The 17,737-nt window shown below is 41.9% G+C and overlaps 1 protein-coding gene across 2 annotated transcripts in view; it reads right to left on the minus strand.

Moving 5' to 3' along the window:
* The window catches only part of Vstm4 (V-set and transmembrane domain containing 4), an 85,205-nt gene that overhangs the window by 20,934 nt on the left and 46,534 nt on the right, over positions 1-17,737 (minus strand). For both annotated transcript variants that reach the window (XM_027389486.2, XM_027389485.2), the window contains 2 exons: positions 3,764-3,870; positions 2,415-2,476 (listed from right to left, as the gene is read on the minus strand). In XM_027389486.2, the coding sequence (XP_027245287.1) occupies positions 2,415-2,476; positions 3,764-3,870 (169 nt within the window). The remainder of the gene's footprint in view (positions 1-2,414; positions 2,477-3,763; positions 3,871-17,737) is intronic.

A 17,737-nucleotide genomic window follows, 5' to 3' on the forward strand; every position in this document is an offset into this window, starting at 1 on the left:
ATTACTTTGAAATATATATAACCACCCTGATCTACTTTTAGTGAAGAGAGTTTCATAGACTGACCATTTACAAATATTTTATTTTATTTCATAGTTTATATCTTCTCATATTTATATCGATTTTTTTCTATAAATTTTTCACATAAATAAAGAAACCTGGGGCTGGAAAGATGGCTCCCTGGTTAAGAGCACTGGCTGCTCTCCCAGAAGACCTAGATATAAATCCCAGAGGCAGCTCACAACCATCTGTAACTCCAGCTCCAGGGGATCTGACTCCCTCTTCTGGTCTCTGGCACTGCATACATGTAGCAGACAGGCAGATGCGCAGACAAAACACTCATACACTAAAAATAATAAAATAAAAGATAAAAACATACATACAGAAACCTTAAGTTGAAATACTTCTTTGAAACAAGTTTTCTTTTTCATTTCCTATGCAAAGTCCCCATCCACAGAAGCTTCTCAGTTCACACAAACACAGACAGAAGGGTCAGCAATGAACACTCACACTGGGGACTACATTCATTATTTTAAGTGCTGTTGAATCCAATCTTCTGATAAGTCACAAAAACAACAACCACTTAAGACAGCATTTTGTAGCCACGCACTGCACAGCCTGGTTTTATGTTTAATGGATAAAGGAGAAGGGCTCAACAGGCTGTAAACTAAAGAAAGTTTCTTGATTCAAGACTGGCGACTGTCTCCCAGCTGATTGTGGGACCCCGCATATACATGAATGTATTCTATGTATATCAATGGATGTCCAATTAAGAACAAATAAAGAGCTCCAATAAACTGTTGTTTGTTGTCATGGACATTGTAATAGCTCTGACAATATTTTTTTTTCACATACATAGCACAAATACTTCCGCTGAACAATGTTAGCAACAAAACAAATCACAGATGATCAAACACTAAAATCACTACATAAATGTCTATGCATATATTTATATCAAAAGAATTAGTGAATAAAAATGGAGGAAAGGGGCAGTTTTTACTTATAGAACTCTAAGTGACAAAGACAGACCAGCTGTGGGGAATGGAAGACTGCCATTGACATGCCACCACAGAAACTCCCTTGGACAACGTCAAGGGTAAATGTGACATAAGTGAGCAGAAAGAAGCCTTGGCACAGCTCTCAAAGGAACTATTAATCATTGCGGTGGTAAACAGGTCCACAAATTCTGATTTCTTCCCCTTTGAAAGGCTGTGCCTAAGTTCTTTTGCCTGCTTTTACTGTGAACTGGACATAGGGCCTGGCTTCTGACATATAGGGGACAGACAGAAAAACAAAACAAAACAAAAAAATCCTCGGGCATGGCAGGTGTGGCCTTCACCATGGGTTGAAATGGACATCACATCTCAAGGACACACAGCTGCCCTCTACCATCATTAGTTTCAGTTACAGGTAGTCAACCTCCATGAGAATATCTTAAAAGGAAAGTTCCAGAATTGAATAACCCATAAGCTTTTAAATAACCATGTTAGAATTGTTCCATGTTAGAATTGGCCATTGTTACTCTATTGTGTCTAATTTAGAAACTAAACATTATCAGGGTTATGTGTGAAGAAAATGGAGCATGCAGTTTGTAGGGTTTGATACAACCCTACGTTTGATACAACGATGGTATTAGGCATCTACTGTGGGGTGCTGGAGTATCTCCAAAGTGGACAACCAGCAGAGGTACTGCATGGACATCATGCTGAGGTTAATAACCTAGAGCAGTGGTTCTCAACCTTACTAACACTGCCATCCTTTAATACAGTTCCTCATGTTGTGGTGACCCCAACCATAAAACTATTTTTGTTGCTACTTCATAACTGTAAATTTGCTACTGTTATAAATTGTACTATAAATATGATATGCATATCTGGGATGTGACACCTGTGAAAGCATCATTCAGCCTCCCCAAAGGACTCATGATCCACAGGTTGAGAAACCACTGGCTAAGACCAACACACCCCAGCTATGTAAGATGTTAGCAGTAGTGGGTGAAGGTCAATATAAACTCAACATACCTCAGAGATTACTTCTGTAAACCTAAAGCTTCTTCAAAGTTTAAAAAATGACATATTTTCCTGAAAAGATCATTAGCATCCTCTCCAGGGAGTTATTGGGTAAATTAATGCAAGCAGGTACACTTCCTGTTTTATACCCTTCTGTATATGACGAATTTGCTCTTGTTTTTGTAGGGGAACATTTACAGTGATAGGTAATTCCATTTGGATTGCCTTGGAAGGTCACTCTGAGAAATTAAGGTGGAGAAGAACAGACTCAAAATCTGATCTGAGAAGAGATAATGCCTTTGGTAACAGATTTTTTTTAACGTATTTAGAGCTTGTAGTGGTACTGTTGGACCCTTACACAATTTCTTGTGTTAGAGGGACCACAATAACAAAGAACAGTTACTCACCAAGGCGACTTTCCTCTGTGGTTTCAGCAGCTTTGGTTTGTGGAATGTGGTGACTATTGGAGCTGTGGAAGGACACCAAGTTTTAGCTTGAAATTCCTCCAAGGCCTCTTAATGCCCACCTTCCATGGTCATCACAGACTCTCTGTGTGCAGACTATGTGAGCCTTCCTAGCCCCAAGAAGAGCTCAAGCTTCTGGGGTAGATATCCTTGGGCACCCCTAACTGGAGAACAATCATCCCTCATCTTTAGACATGTTACTCCCTCCCTTAGGCCAGGTCACAACAGTTCTGTATGTCTCTGTCACCATCACATATGTCAAGGGGGTGAGAGACAACCAGTAGCCCTTGGTCAAAGCTGGGGTAGGATTTCCCCCTGGAGACTCTGATCTCCCCCAACCCCAAGACAGTGGCTGACCCTCACCCAATCCTGTGAGTTCATCAAGGAGAGGCTTACTGTCCCAGTTTAATAGAAGCAGAAGCTATTTTTCCAGTGTCATAGCTAGTCTTGACTGACATGACTTGAACTTAGATTTGAAAGCCCAGTCCAAGACTTCATTCCCCAAGTGCAATCTGCATCTTTTGTAACTAGGACAATGTCCACGCTGCAGTGACTGACACAATATAGAGATGTGAGCCCTGGCTGAGGTGATCTCTGCTCCTTCCCTCCCAAGCTCCCACACCTCCCAACCTTTCTTCCTTTCAGCTATGCCTCTTCCAGCTTCTTCCAGAGGGCTCAGTGAATGGATGAAATGCATTCTGTCATGTTAAAGTTGTGTCTTCTTATATCGATAACTCAAATTTGTTGAGGATTGGACATCTAGATAGGACACTCTAAATATCTAAATAGGGTATATCCTTGGTTCTGGTAAGATCCATGCCTCCTTCCCCCCCCCAAAAAAAAAACCCTTTCTTGCTCATTCCTATTGCTTTAAATAAAAACAGCAGCCACAGAATAACCAGTCACAGAATATGTATTTTATCAGCAGAATATGTCTGAAATGTACTGCATACATCTTTAAAGCATCAGAGATGTTCTTTCTCTTTAAGAACCAAGAAGATGTTGCCAGCCCCTGCCTCACTTCACCTTTAAAAAAGTCCACAGTATAGGCATTCCTGTGCATGTTGACGTACCTCAATGCTTGAGGCCAAATCTATGGTGCCCTGTTTCCCACCTCATCCTAGGTTGTTTTGTCTAGACTTTATCAGGGTGACTGTTTGCACTACAGTAGCAGTGAATGGCAAGTCCCCCATCCATCCATTCCTCTGCCCTGATCCCACAGTTGACTCCAGGCTCACCCCTGCATCAGTCAAGGTGACTTTCACTTAAGAAATTTCAGGTCTGATTCTTACCTTTGGCAGGGACTGCAGGTGGGACATCTACCTTCTCCTTCTGCCTCTTGCCCTTCTGTGGATGCAGCGGGGCCAAGCTGGTCACACTGGTGACAGTCTCCCCAGAGCTGTAGAAGAAAAAACTTTAGTTGAAGCCAATGTCTATTCATTGCTGAAAATCAGAATGGGAAAGTAACTAGTGGCTCCCAGGAGCTCTTAAAGACCCTATGGAGGTCTATAGTCAGGGAGTGTCTTACACTGTCTCGAGAGATGCTGGAAAGTCTGCCACTCTGCCTTGGCCAAGATAAAGGTGATAACGTGAACTAGTTTGAGACTTATGTTTCTCAAAGTTCAAATTCCCTGAAATAACCAAGGACCAGCTTATCCACATTAGTTTGAGATGTACAAACTGATGGTGTATAGCTACATTAATTGGGTAAAGTGTAACTTGGCTAATCATGTATGATTGGCCACTAATGATGTCACCAAAAATATACATATACTTGAGCTAGCTTCCCTAGAGTCAACATTCTTTGACCATGACCTTGGGTGCCATAATCCCCAAACCAAGTGCTTCTCAGCAAAGTAAGAAGGGACTCAGGGGAGCTGCACCTTCAGGGTTCTCCATAAGTACAAGGGGCTTGCTTCTATGGTGCCTTCATTTTTAAGACAGGCAAATGAGTTTGCTCTGAGAAGTGTCATTTTTCCAGTCAGCTGATCCTGTGGGGCTGTTTCTGTTTCTTTCTATGTTCTGTCCATGATTAAACAGTCGATGGGAATGACAAGACTTCTATTAAAGAAAGTCAAAGCCCATGGAACTAACAGATCACTCTAACCTGTTGATAAGCAGTGAACAAGTGAACTAAGCTGATCTTGGCTCTTACATTATTCACTTATCTTGCTGCTGATGAAAGCAGTACAAGGAAGAAAGGGTTAACTTTGGTTGACAGTTTGATGCCCCAGTCCATTGCAGCAGAGAAGTCATGGCAGCATCCATAGGAGGCAGCTGGTCACATTGCATCCATACTCAGGAATCAGAGAGAGATGAATGCTGGTGTTCAGCTTACATTTCTCTATTTATTCAGTCCAAGATGTTAGGTAGCCCAAGGCATGGTACCACCACATTTAAGGTGAACTTTCCACCTTAGCTAAATCTCTCTGGAAAGGCTCCCACAGATGTGTCAGAGGTGTATCTGTGTTGATTCTGAATCCCCTTTAGTTGACGATGAAGACTAGTCTTCTCATCCTTCTACACATGTGCTGAGGGGTACACGGGCTTCTCTGAATGGCCATCAGTTTTGCTTCAAAGCTTTCCTATTGGCTCCAGCACCTCACAAGGAAGCTCCCTGTAGAATCTTCTGTTTCCAGGCAACGAGTCCAGCTTAGTAGACATGGTTCTCAAGAAAGTCTATCTCCTCAGGTCATGAGAAATCTCTAAAGTGGTCAAGACCATGATCACTCGTCAAAATGATCAGTCAGTAGAGGGGTAATCTCAAAGAAGAGCCCCACATCTATAAACATGCTAAAGTCGTCATGAAAAGATGGAAAGAGAGAGGACTTCTTTTCTCTGCATACCAGAATGGCAAGAATCAAATCCGGGTGAACACTCTTGACAAGCATGCAGAGCTTCAGAGCTTCTCCGAGTGAAGACCTTCCCTGGTGGAACATACCGTGGCAACATCTACCAAAAATGACAGAGCCTTGGCCTCTTTGACATGGCAGTCTCGCTTCTGAAAATCCCTTGCATGAATGTCACTGTGTGCACACGAAGTGATATGTGCATAAGAGTTAAGCATTACAGCACTGCAAAATTCCAGCAGACATCAGAATGGCCTAAGTGTTCGCCAGCTGGCTGGTTAAATAAAGTATGTTTTTTGTTTGTTTGGTTGGTTTGGTTTTTTTGAGACAAGGTTTCTCTGTGGAGTCCTGGCTGTCCTTGGCTGTCTGTACACCAGGCTGGCCTTGAACTCATAGAGATCTGCCTGCCTCTGCTTCCCAAGTACTGGGATTAAAGATGTGTGCCGCCATCACCACTGCCCAACAAGTATGGTTATTCTTATGCTGGTAGTTGTGAATTAAAACAGGAATAAAGCAGTGACCTATGTACTGATGAAGTAAGATACATTGTCGAGAGAAAAATTCCAAGTGTTAGATACATTTCTAAGGTAACATCTACTGAGAAACACTCTATACTTCATATATAATTAGGGGAACAAGATATAAGATATGCTCATTCTAGCTTATATATATAAGAATATATATATATATATATATATATATATATATAATTATATATTTTGAAAATCATCGTCAAGGGTCTTGAGAATAGGCATGCTGGGGAAACTACACAGATAGGAAACATAATAGAGAATTACTGCTGGATACATTTATAATTATACACAAGTAAATGTAGTCATATAGTTACAGGCTATTGTAACAATGATCCTAAATATTTAGAAACAAAGTGAAGACTCCTCACATAGTGTGGGAAAAAGGCTAAGGATGTGTCTCCACTGAGATTCCCCAAGGATGACTTATTTTCTTTGGGAACAGGCTAAGTGGTCATAGCTGTAGAGTGCAGGGCCCACTGTGTAAATTCACAAATAGCTAAAAGGAATGGGAGTTTACAGAACTCTGACCACCAAGAGCAAACAAGGGCTTGCTTAAACAGACAAACACGCAGAGCTTGGTTCTGCAGCCTTTTAAACTCTTGACATGTTTATTATTTTTCTTTTCAAATAAAATGAGGCAGTTTTGTGGATTAAGATGGTTATTATAGGCATGGAAATGAAAGGAAATAAGCCTGTCATGACCACAAGTCAACCTTTGTAAATATTTCCACAACTTTTTTTCTCCTTAAAAAAAAAATGACTATTTTTGGAGCGGTTTTGGGTTCACAGAAGAAATGAGGAGGTACAGAGGTTTTCTCAATACCCCACACTCTGCAATTGGGAAGGAAGCCTGTGCAGAATCGTCAGGAGCACCCACAGCAATATTAGGTAATATCAGGGATCACTTGCCTTGCTCTGTGGCTTTGGACAAATACTCAGTGTGCACAGCGTTATAATATCCTATAGAGGGGCTTTGCAGTCTTAATACTCCTCTGTGCTTTGCCCATCCTCACCCTTCAGGTCCCAGAAACCATTGACCTTTGCTTTAACTGGCTCCACAACTCTGCTGGTTCTGGGACATTGTAGGGCTGTGAATACACCAAATGTAGCCTACTCAGACTAGTTCTTTTCACTTGATAACAACGGGCACTTAAGGCTTCTTTCTCCATGTCTTTCCCTAGTTTGGTGGCTCATTTCTTTATAGTACCAAATAATATTCCTTTGTCTAGTTGTCAAGCAGTTTATTCATCTTTCACCTAAATAATGATTGTTTCTCAGTGTGAGCAATTAGGAATAAAGTTACGATAAACAGGTCTTTATATGAATAAAATATTTAATATATTTTATACACTTTTAAAAATCGCACTTTCTTTTTATTTAACCTTAGCTTCCAAATTTTTAGATTTTCCTATTATCCTAATGAGAAGATAAGCTATAGTTTACAACCCCATTCTCTAGTGTATGAACAACTGATTTATTTTCTTGACTTTTCAAGACAGGGTCTTTCTGTGTATCCCTGATTGTCCTGGAACTCACTCTGAAGTCCAGGCTGGCCTTGAACTCACAGAGACCCACCTGCCTCTGTCTCCCAAGTGCCGGGATTAAAGGCATGTGCCAACACACCCTTGGTTCATTTTCTAACATATATATATGTGTGTGTGTGTGTGTGTGTGTGTGTGTGTGTGTGTGTGTGTGTGCAGAATGGTTTCTCATTCTTAGGCTGTCATTTTTCTGTTTGAACCTGAAAACTGGAATTGCCATGTCAGAGAGGACTATCTTCAAAGCCATTTCCATCTTGCTTTCAAAGTGATTGGCATCAGTTAGCACCACTTTGGGATTGTCATGTCATTGAAGAACCACTCCATGTCATTATCCTTATCACTGAGTTTATCAGTTAACTTCATGAAGAAACATGTGACCTGCTTTTGCTTCATTTCCTTGATTGTCACACAGGATGGTCATGGCCTGTGTCTGTCTCCATGCGTCCTCATACTTATTATTTACTTAAGACTTAGACTTTTCACATTGATTGCATAGATCTCTTCCACCGAGTTAACACATTGATTGCATTTTTTCCCAATACCCCTTTAATCTTAGACTTTTATTAAATGCACAGTTTTCTTCCTTTTCTGCTGAAATCCTTTGATATTCTTTCTTTCTTTCTTTCTTTCTTTCTTTCTTTCTTTTTTCTTTTTTGTACCTCTGAATTCAGATAATAACACCAGGGCACCTCATATACTGGAGAATTAAATGTTTTCATTTTCTCTCCTTTTTACTTGGACTTGATTCTTTACCTCTTTCATACACAGCAGGAGTTTCTGGAACATCAGAATGTATGCCACTATGCCCGGGGGTTTTAGAAAGCCAGAAAGGATATGTCTTGTCATCACCATTTTCCTCCAAACCAGTAAGACTGCATCCAACTAAATTTAGTTCTAATTCATAGTTCAGCAAGACTTCAAGTATACAGTGAGTCATCGTGGTGACATGTGGTCCACACTTTCCCCTTCGAATCCCGTTTCTCCCATTGAGCCAAGTCTGGGAGGGCTTTGCAACTAAGAAAACCCACCTTATGATTAACTTACAAGAAAAGCTATGCTACATCTTGAATCGAAACAGGACTACAGTTTGTCTCTGATACAGGAGAATGTTGTTGGTGTCAGTCAAAAAAAAAAAAATGGAAAAGCAGGCCCGGAAACTCTCTCTGAATTAGAGGGCAGTGCAGGCAGAAAGAAGTGCTGCTTGTGGGGAGCTTGTTATTAAATGGGTCTGCTTTTCTGGCTCAGCATGGGGAGGCAGTAGGCAGCACATGTGGAATGGGTCTCTCGTAAGAGGTGCCGCCTCCTGAAGTCTCTGTCCCACAAGGACTAGCAGAAATAGGATTTAGTGAACAGATGTTGGAAATGGAGTGGAAGATGACACTGAAACTGAAGAAGTGACTCTGGATAAGTTCTCAATTTCCATGGACTTCCACCGCTCAATCTGCAAGATGGGTGAGCAGCCCTTGCTAGCTATGTCATGGGGCCATTATGATGTCAAGTGGAATAGCATGGATAAATAAGATGGGACATTGTATTGGTTGTTTTTATGGTCGTGACAGAAACAACTTGAGAGAGGGAGGAATTATTTTGGCTCAAGGAGCATAACAGTCCATGCTGACATGGGACCGGAAGCAGAGACAGGGAAGTTGGCTGTCCTTGGCTCCTTTTTGTTCAGTCCAGATACCCAGTCCACAGGTTGGTGCTGAGCACACTCATGGTCAGTCTTTCTCCCTCAGATAACCCTCCCTAGAAACTCCATCATGGACACAGCCAGAGATGTCAATAATCTCCCAGCTGATTCTAAATTTGGTCAAGTTGACTAGTAAAATTAACATTTACAGGCTTACAAGGGCTGCATAACTCACAGGTATCCAGTGCATGCAAACAATGTGGACATTTCACAGCACCTCATTGGAAATATGATGTTGCCACTAGGGGATGTCCTGGTGCCCATGTTTTAGTCCTGAGGGAATGACTTCAAGTTTCAACTTGAACACTGATCAGGAACTTTTCTGTCCAGCATACATCTATCATGTCCTGCTCTGACACACACCCGCCCACAGTCATAGTGATATTCGGCCAAGTATAATGTAGGGCAGACCAGACAGGTATTAAGAGGACTGACTGGTAAGTTCATTGCCTCCCCAAGATGCCAACAAAGCATATGACCTGAATTTGTGGGGCTTTAAACAAATTCTTAGCAAACTTTTTTCCTTTTCAGAAAGCAAAGTTAGTAGTAATTGTTGTGTTTGTGTCTTGTGTAAACCACTGTGGAAAGAGTACCCATAATCTCCAGCATTCTCAGGTAAGAAAAGGGCCCAGGCACTTCCCAAGGAAGGGATGTGGGATTCAGTCCAGGTTAGTCTGACTCACTAAGCCTGAAGCAAGGACTTTGGGACCAGCCTGAACAACAAGGAACTAGAAAATTAAGACAGAAAGATTGGCATTCAAGCTAGACTGGAGTTGCTCTGGGCTTAATTCAGCTCCTTAAAGAGATGGTACCAGAAGGTGGAATTAACATCCTTGTACTTTCATGTTCATTCTAATTGAGTACAACTGCTTAAACTCCTGCCCTCTTAGAAGGAGGGTGGATCAACACAAGTGCTGGAGTCTTGGGGGCTAGCAACTGTGCCTGGTGCTCAAGACCAAAAGTTGTTCAAGCCTAAGAGTGGGCAGAGGAGGACAGCATGTTCCTGAAAATTGTCTGGAATGAATGATGCCAGCTACCAAGTAGTGTACATGGTGGGCCAGATATGGAAATTCTGTGTCTTAGCTTCAGAGCTGGAAGTGTCTGGGAGAACAAAGTGGAACAGGGGACAGCTACCATACACTAGCTGATTCCTCCAGAGAACATAATTACAGCTAAGCCATTTATAGCCAACCACAGTCTTCTTTGGTAACTAAATCTCAATCCACAGCATGGGTCCATTTAGGGTGTCCTAGCAACCAAGTGACCATTGTGATACCAGGCTCTGTGAGGCATGCTAGCAGTGAGAGCTGAGGTGATCCACCGAGCCACACTGCAGATGCCTGCTGTTATCCTTTGGTCCAAGGCCATCTTGTAGCACCCGACCATTGTAAGGCACATGTTCCTTGAGGTCTGTCATTTCTATTCTTCATTGACTGGGCAGGGTTTCTCATCACTGGGTAGAGATGTCTGTCACATGCTCCATAGAGATGTGTTTTAGCCTGAAATAAGGAAGTCAGAGACCAAAGATCTGGACACAGAGAGCCCTTAGCAGGTGGGTCTCAAGGAGCTCTCAGCACCCTTCTTGGCCTCCAGAGTGCTTCTTACTCCACAGCATTGTGGAAGGCCTTCCTTTAACTGATCTGTTCTACTGCCAGAAACATCCATGTCTTCCATTTCTCAGTCCTGGCAAGGCAAATGCCCAACTTGCATCATGACAGGACCTATATGCTCCTTTCCAATTGGTTCTCTGGCCACCTCCTCAAGGTTTCGGTCAGTCCACAGATGTTGCATGTACTGTGCACCATGAGATCTCTCTTGTAGACTCCTGAAGGATTACTAGTTTCTACAGATACAGTGGCAACTCTCTGTCACCATTACAACAATAATACATCTTAGTAACAGGCGATCCCCTCCCCAATGCCAGCCACCACAGATAAAATTCAAGAGCTCATACAAATGGAGTGAATTCCCAGATGTCTCACCCAAGACTCCAGAGCCCTCAACTGCCAGGGTATACTTAGAGGTTGTATAACTTCACTTTTAAGATAGGTAAATAGTGTCATCTGCCATGGCCCTACACCATGACAATTATTAAATGAGTAACACATACTAGCATCTTGAGCTGTGTCTGTCACATGACAATCATGTGATGATTACCACCCATGATTACCTTACAGTGTCAGTGTCCTGTTCTCAATGTGTGAGCTGAGAGTAGGGCAAGCTGTGTTCTGTAAGTGCTGTGAAACAACCAGTGTTAGCAGGCTTTGTGTCTCCTGCCCTCCCTGTGATCTTTTTGTGTGCATATTCTGAGGAACAGATGGATGCTGTTCCTCTGTGAGGTGGCTGCCCAAGTATCCCCCCCCACCACAGCTTCCCCATGACCATTTACAAGTGGGTTACATCACCCCAGTTCACTGTAGCCCTATAGACAAAGTGGGCCTATGGCCACTGAGGTCATCTTGCTCTCAGGAAGCCCTTCCACCACCAGTCTTGGACATTGCAGCACAGGCTTTGTGAGACCAATATTTCCTTTGACTTTAAAATGCCATCCTATAGCCTTCATTCAGCAGCTGGTGGAAGTGGAAGCAGACACCCACAGCTAAACCTTGAACTGAACTGGAATCCAGTTGCAGAGAAGGAGGAGTGATGAGCAAAGGGGTCCAGACCAGGCTGGTGAAACCCACAGAAACAGCTGACCTGAACAAGGGGGAACTCTTGGTCCCCAGACTGATAGCTGGGAAACCAGCACAGGACTGATCCAGACCCCAGGATCATGGGTATCAGTGAGGAGGCCTCAGAAATCCATGGGGCCTCCTGTAGTAGATCAGTACTTATATCTAGCAAAGGTGTGGACTTTGGGAGACCATTCCACATAGAGGGGTACTCCCTGAGCCAAGACACATAGGGGTGGGCCTAGGCCCTATCCCAAAAGATATGACAGACCCTGAAGACCCCCCTATGAAAGGCCTCACCCTCCCTGGGGAGCAGAAAGGTTATGTGATAGGTAGGGTTTTAGTTTGGAGGGGGTGGTAGGGGAGGAGGGGAGGGAGACGGAACTGGTATTGACATATAAAACAATCTTGTTTCTAATTCAAATAAAAAAATGGAAAAAAAAAAACTTCTGAAGGCTAACATGTAAGATTTTAGAGTCTGAAATTGCACCTCTTCCTTCACTAAGATCCTGGCATGTCACTTACTGGTTAAACCCCTTGCTTCCATTGTCAGGGAATGTTTAAAAAAATCTCTGATGGTTCATAGAAATATGGAAAGGGTATCAAAAGATGCTCAGAAATCACCTTGGATTGCACCTCTAACACCCTAAAAATTAGACAGTACCCCAACCCGTTTGTCCAAGAGACAGTGTGCACCACACACTTGAAGAAAGGCTGGATAGGAAACAAACATGGTTCCACTGTCCTGTATCTGCAAGCATGTATAGTCTTATAGCCAGGAGATGGCCAAGCTGGGAACTACCTTCTCTATAGCCCAACTCTCCCTCTCTCAACAGCTTTTTAAAAAATTGGCCTGCACACAAGAAACCTCACAGCTCTGAGTAATTGCTGGAATTTTGTTGTAAAGCTGGGTTTCAGGGGATTTTTTTTTTTGAGCATTTTCATATGAACTGAACTGTTCTCATTGCTGACCAATCAAGGGAAGGCATGTTGAAAACCCCACCGAGCCTTGAAATGCTTGCCCTGTTCTGGGACATCTACTTTCCAAGGACACTTGGCCAGGGGAAAGCCAGAGTCCCTTAGTCCTTTTAAAGGCCAAGGCCACTCCTCCCAGACCATGGCAGCTTCTTGACTCAGGACAGGACACAGTCATGATAAGCTTTACTTTTCTTCTTTGAACTTTTCTTAGCAAGTCATGGAACTCCCTAGAGTCTCCATCTTGCCCCGGTCACTTGGTCACTTGGCAAGTACCCTTTCTCTGTGACCACAGTGTTCTCAGCACCAGCATGTGGCCTCCTCTTGAGGGTCCCTCCCCTGCCTAAGGGTTTCCTTTCCTGGATTCTGGCCCTAGTCCTGTGATCTCTGCCCTTTTTCCTTTAGAAGGAAGTGGTAAGAGGACAAAAAAAGGACACTGATCATGAATAGAACTTGAGACCCAGGGCCCAGTTCCCACAGCAGCAACCAAAAGGGTAGCAGGACCTGGTCTTTGTCATGAAAAGGATGAGCTGAAGTTCCTGGGCTTGTAGCCCAGGACACAGGTCAACACCATGGTGAAGGAAAGAATTGACTTGTTCTCTAGCCAGGCACTGGGGGTGGGGGTTGTCAGGACTACATGAGGTCATGTGAGGCTCTGGTCAGGAAGATGAGTGTCTCTGGCAGATCTATGGTCTGACTTGGCCCCACAAGGGTCTCATGTTGAAGGAGGAAAATGATTTTTACAGAGGCTTACGTGTAGTTGGTTCAGCAGAAAGCATTTTATGGTAAAAAGCCTTGGGCCAAGCACCCCACTACATCACTGGCAGCCCCTAGTGGTTGGTACAGAGGCAGAAACAACAATTGGGTAGAACTCTATGACCCTAATATCTGGCTTATAGTTTGGATCTTAAATGTTCTCTAAAGACCATGAGTTAAGTCCTGATCACCAGTCTACGGTACCATCAGGATGTGCCTGATTGAGGGAGGGGGCTAATGGGAAGAAATTAGGCCACTGGGGGCACACCCAGGAAAAGGACATTGGGATTTTGCCATGGCTTAAACATGAAATGTCTCCCACAGCCTACATGTTTGAACATTTTGACTCAGGAAGGTTATGAACCTTTAGGAGATGGGACCTTTCAGGAGAATGTACATTACTAGGGACAGGCTTTGGGGTTTTATAGCCTGGTTCAACTTTCTATTCTCTCTCTGCCTTTGGATTTTTGGTCCAATGTTACAGGCTGGCTTCATGCTTCTGCTACCATACTTTTCCCAGGAGGACTGTGTCCCTGCTAGACTGTAGGGCAAAGTAAACCCCTCTAAATTGCTTTTGTTGGGGTATTCCATCAAAGCAAAGCAAACTAAGACTTCCCCTACTCCTTCCTGCTCTCTCTTTGCTTCCTTGCCACCACTGGATGAGAAGGTTTGCTCTACCATGCTCTCCGCATGATGTGCTGTCTCACTAGAGACTCCAAAGCAATAGTACCAAAAAGGAGCCTTTCCCCATTTTAAGTTGGTTTTCTCAAGTTTTTTGTCACAGAAATGGAAAGATAACTAATTCACTTGTCTATTATTCCAGGGCTAGGGGAGAAAATCTCTAATGTCTACCAAACTAGAATATCTTTGCTACTCCACCCAGTAGTCTCCAGCTTAGAATGTGACTGCTGTAGGGGGAGGGTAAGGAAGAGCAGGGAGGAGGACCCAAGACAGGAGAGCTGCAAGCTTTCCAGGAAGCAGAGTCAGCTATCTCAGGAATCAAGAGAGACTGATAGGCTGGCCTCTCAGCAACCATGACAGAACCAGCTATAATCCTCTCTCCAAATGACATGCCACGTTCACCCTAGTCCTAGAGTGTGAGGGGGCATGGACTTAAGAAAGAAACAAGCAGCTTCCTTGAGGCATAATTGATTTCTGATACAATCTATATCTCATAATAAACACTTTGGTAGATTTTGTAGACCTACAAGTTGTAAGTCATCAGTATAATACATTTTTAGGACATTGCAATCACAGCCCTATTCTAGACTTAGCCCATAGCACATTAATCACATCCGCAATTAATCCCCATGCACAACCTCAGTTATAAGCAAACTTTGCTCTATTTTCTGTCTCCATAAATCTCCCTTTTCCAGGCATTTCATTAAAATAGCACACAGTTGTAAATTTCGCACCTGGTTTCTTTCACTTTGTGGAATGGCCTATTTCTACAGTCTGTTTCTTTGCCAAGTAGAACTTTATTGGATGTATCTCCTGCATTTTGTTTACTCTCTTGCCAGCTGATGAACATATTTGGATTGTCTCCAGTTTCTGGTTACTATGAATAGAGCAGTTGTGAACAATTCCATACAGGTCATTGTGTTGGCATATGCTCTCATTCTACAGATTGCTACACATATGATTTGTGGGTCATATTATTAAGAGTCACACCTTAAGAAACTACCAAACTATATTTCCCATTGGCGACTCCATTTAGGAGTGTACAATGATCCAGTTTTTCCATATGCATGCCAAAACTTGGCATCATTAGTCTCTGGGATTGAAGGTATTATGGTTGGGGTGTGCTGGAATCACATTATTATTTAATTTGCATTTCCCTAATTAATGACTAAAGATATTGGGCATCTTTCCACATATTTATGAGCCATGGGTACATCTTCTTCAGGGAAATACCTGTTCAAATCACTCTTGCCTATCTTAATTGTGCTATTTGTCATCTTATTATCCAGTTGGAAGAACGCTGTATCTGGAAACACATTACTCATCACTTACCTGATTTGCAGACATTGTCTATTTGGTGGCTTGTCTTTTCATTTTTGTAATTGTGTCTTTGGGACTAAATTTTTATCAGTCTCTCATTTATGAATCTCGCACCATGTCACTTTACCCAGAGCAAGGTCACAAGAATTTTCTCCAAGAAAATTTTATAGTTTTAGCTTTTATACTTAGGACCGAGACTCTTTCATTATGTTTACTGATGCTGTGAGAAAAGGAGTCTCAGTTCATGTTTCTGTCTGTGGATGTCTATGGAATACACACCACTTGATGAAAAGTACATGCCTTCTATTTACAATTGCCTTGTCAGAGCTCAGCATATCAGGCTACACATGGGAGGATTACTTCCGCATCCCATGTATCCTCTGTTCTCTGTACTGTGTGTGCTTCCTCAATTGCTGTACCTGTGTTGGCACTTCTTTCTTACTGTCAATACTCCACTTGTAACTGTTAACAAAATGCATGAAGCTTCATTTTTCCCATGTTTAGAGAGTCCCCTGCTGTTTTTTACTGCTGCTTTCAACTTTAATTCACTCAAGTCAAAGATTATACTGTATAATTCCAAAGTTGTTGAGGTTTGTCTCAGCCTGGGTTATATCTTGGTGAATAGTTCATGGGGACATGAAAAAAAAGTGCTCTTCCATAAGCTGATTGCTGGAGATGGATCAACTGGGTCCTGTTCATCAACAATATTATTGGTTGCTAAAAATCACCATGGATTTTTCCGTCTTTCTTCAGCTCTTCAGTTTTATCTATTTGAGTTCTGTGACTTTGTTGCTCAATGCATATACCATGTAGGACCTTTTGTTTTCCTGGTGAATTGGTTATTTTACCATCTAATATTCCATCCAAACCCTGCTAAGTGTTTTTTCTGTTTTACTTTATGAGATATATGGTATGTGCACATAGACTGCTGACTGCATGGTAGCTCTTCTTCCATTCATTAGCTTTCACCTTGCCTATGTCATGTATATGAAGTGAATTTCTTATAAATAGAATATAGTTGGGACACATAATTATTTATTATGCCAGACTCTGTGATTCAACTGATGCATTTAGACCAGTTTAAAATAGGTGTTATGGAAGTCATTTATTATTTGTTTTCTTCCCGTTTCCTATGATTCTGTTTATTCTATTTCTTTATGTGACTTGAGTATATTTAAAGGATTATCTTAATTGTTCTACTGTCTTTTTTAGTGTTGGGGTAGAGTTACTTTAGTAGTTGCTTTGGAATTACAATAAATGTGTGTGACCACTACTATCTACTGTCACCAACCTTCCCTCACCAAGTGAAGAGTAGAGACCCCTCTTCTATAAGGGCCATCTTATCTTCCTTACTTTTAAATATTACCATCTGAGAATCAATTGATTTAATTTTTTGTTTCAATTATCAGATGTGATTTTTTTAAATTTATGAGTACTCACAAGATGTTGTCTAAAAATGAGTGGATATTAGAGGAGTTAGGGGAAGAATGGAGGATGAATATGATCAAAATACATTGTAGACATGTATGAAATTCTCAATGAAGTAATAAAATATACCATTGCTATATAATGTGTGTGTGTGTGTGTGTGTGTGTGTGTGTGTGTGTGTGTGTGTGTACCCACACACAGGTATACATACACGTTCTTCAAATTGTTCCTTCCTTCCTAATTACTCAAGGTTGCTTTCATTTTGAGCTCAAGATTTTTTTTTAGATGTAGTTTTTCAATCATGTGATTGTTAACACCTATTTACAGTAATCTAGCAACAGATTATTTTAGTTTCCATGCATTTGAAAATGTCTTCCTTACACCTTCATTCTTGAAAGATAGTTACGCTGAATATAGAATTTCTGGCTGCAGTTCTTTCAGATTCCAGGAAGAAGACCATTTCTTTCTGTCCTGTCCTTCTTGGCTTCTGTGAGTGTATTTACACTCAAATTTATCTCTTGCTTAGTTATGCTGTGTCTTCATGTAGATTTTATTATATTTATCCTGGTTGGAATTAGCATTTTTGAATCTATGAATCTTTTTCTTCTGCAAAATTTGGGAAGTGTTCACCTATTATTCCTTATAATAAATAAATAATGATCAACTCCTCTAGATCTCATTCTCTTTCTGTAACCTGATGGGAGGAATTACCCCTGACCCAGGTCCCTGAGAACTAGGTGTTCATCTGTTTTTCAGTCTGTTTTCTATATGTGGTTCACATGCATGATTCTGTTACTCTTTCTTTTTTTACCAATTACCTA

The sequence above is a fragment of the Cricetulus griseus genome (assembly GCF_003668045.3).
Source record: "Cricetulus griseus strain 17A/GY chromosome 1 unlocalized genomic scaffold, alternate assembly CriGri-PICRH-1.0 chr1_1, whole genome shotgun sequence".
NCBI lineage: Eukaryota > Metazoa > Chordata > Mammalia > Rodentia > Cricetidae > Cricetulus > Cricetulus griseus.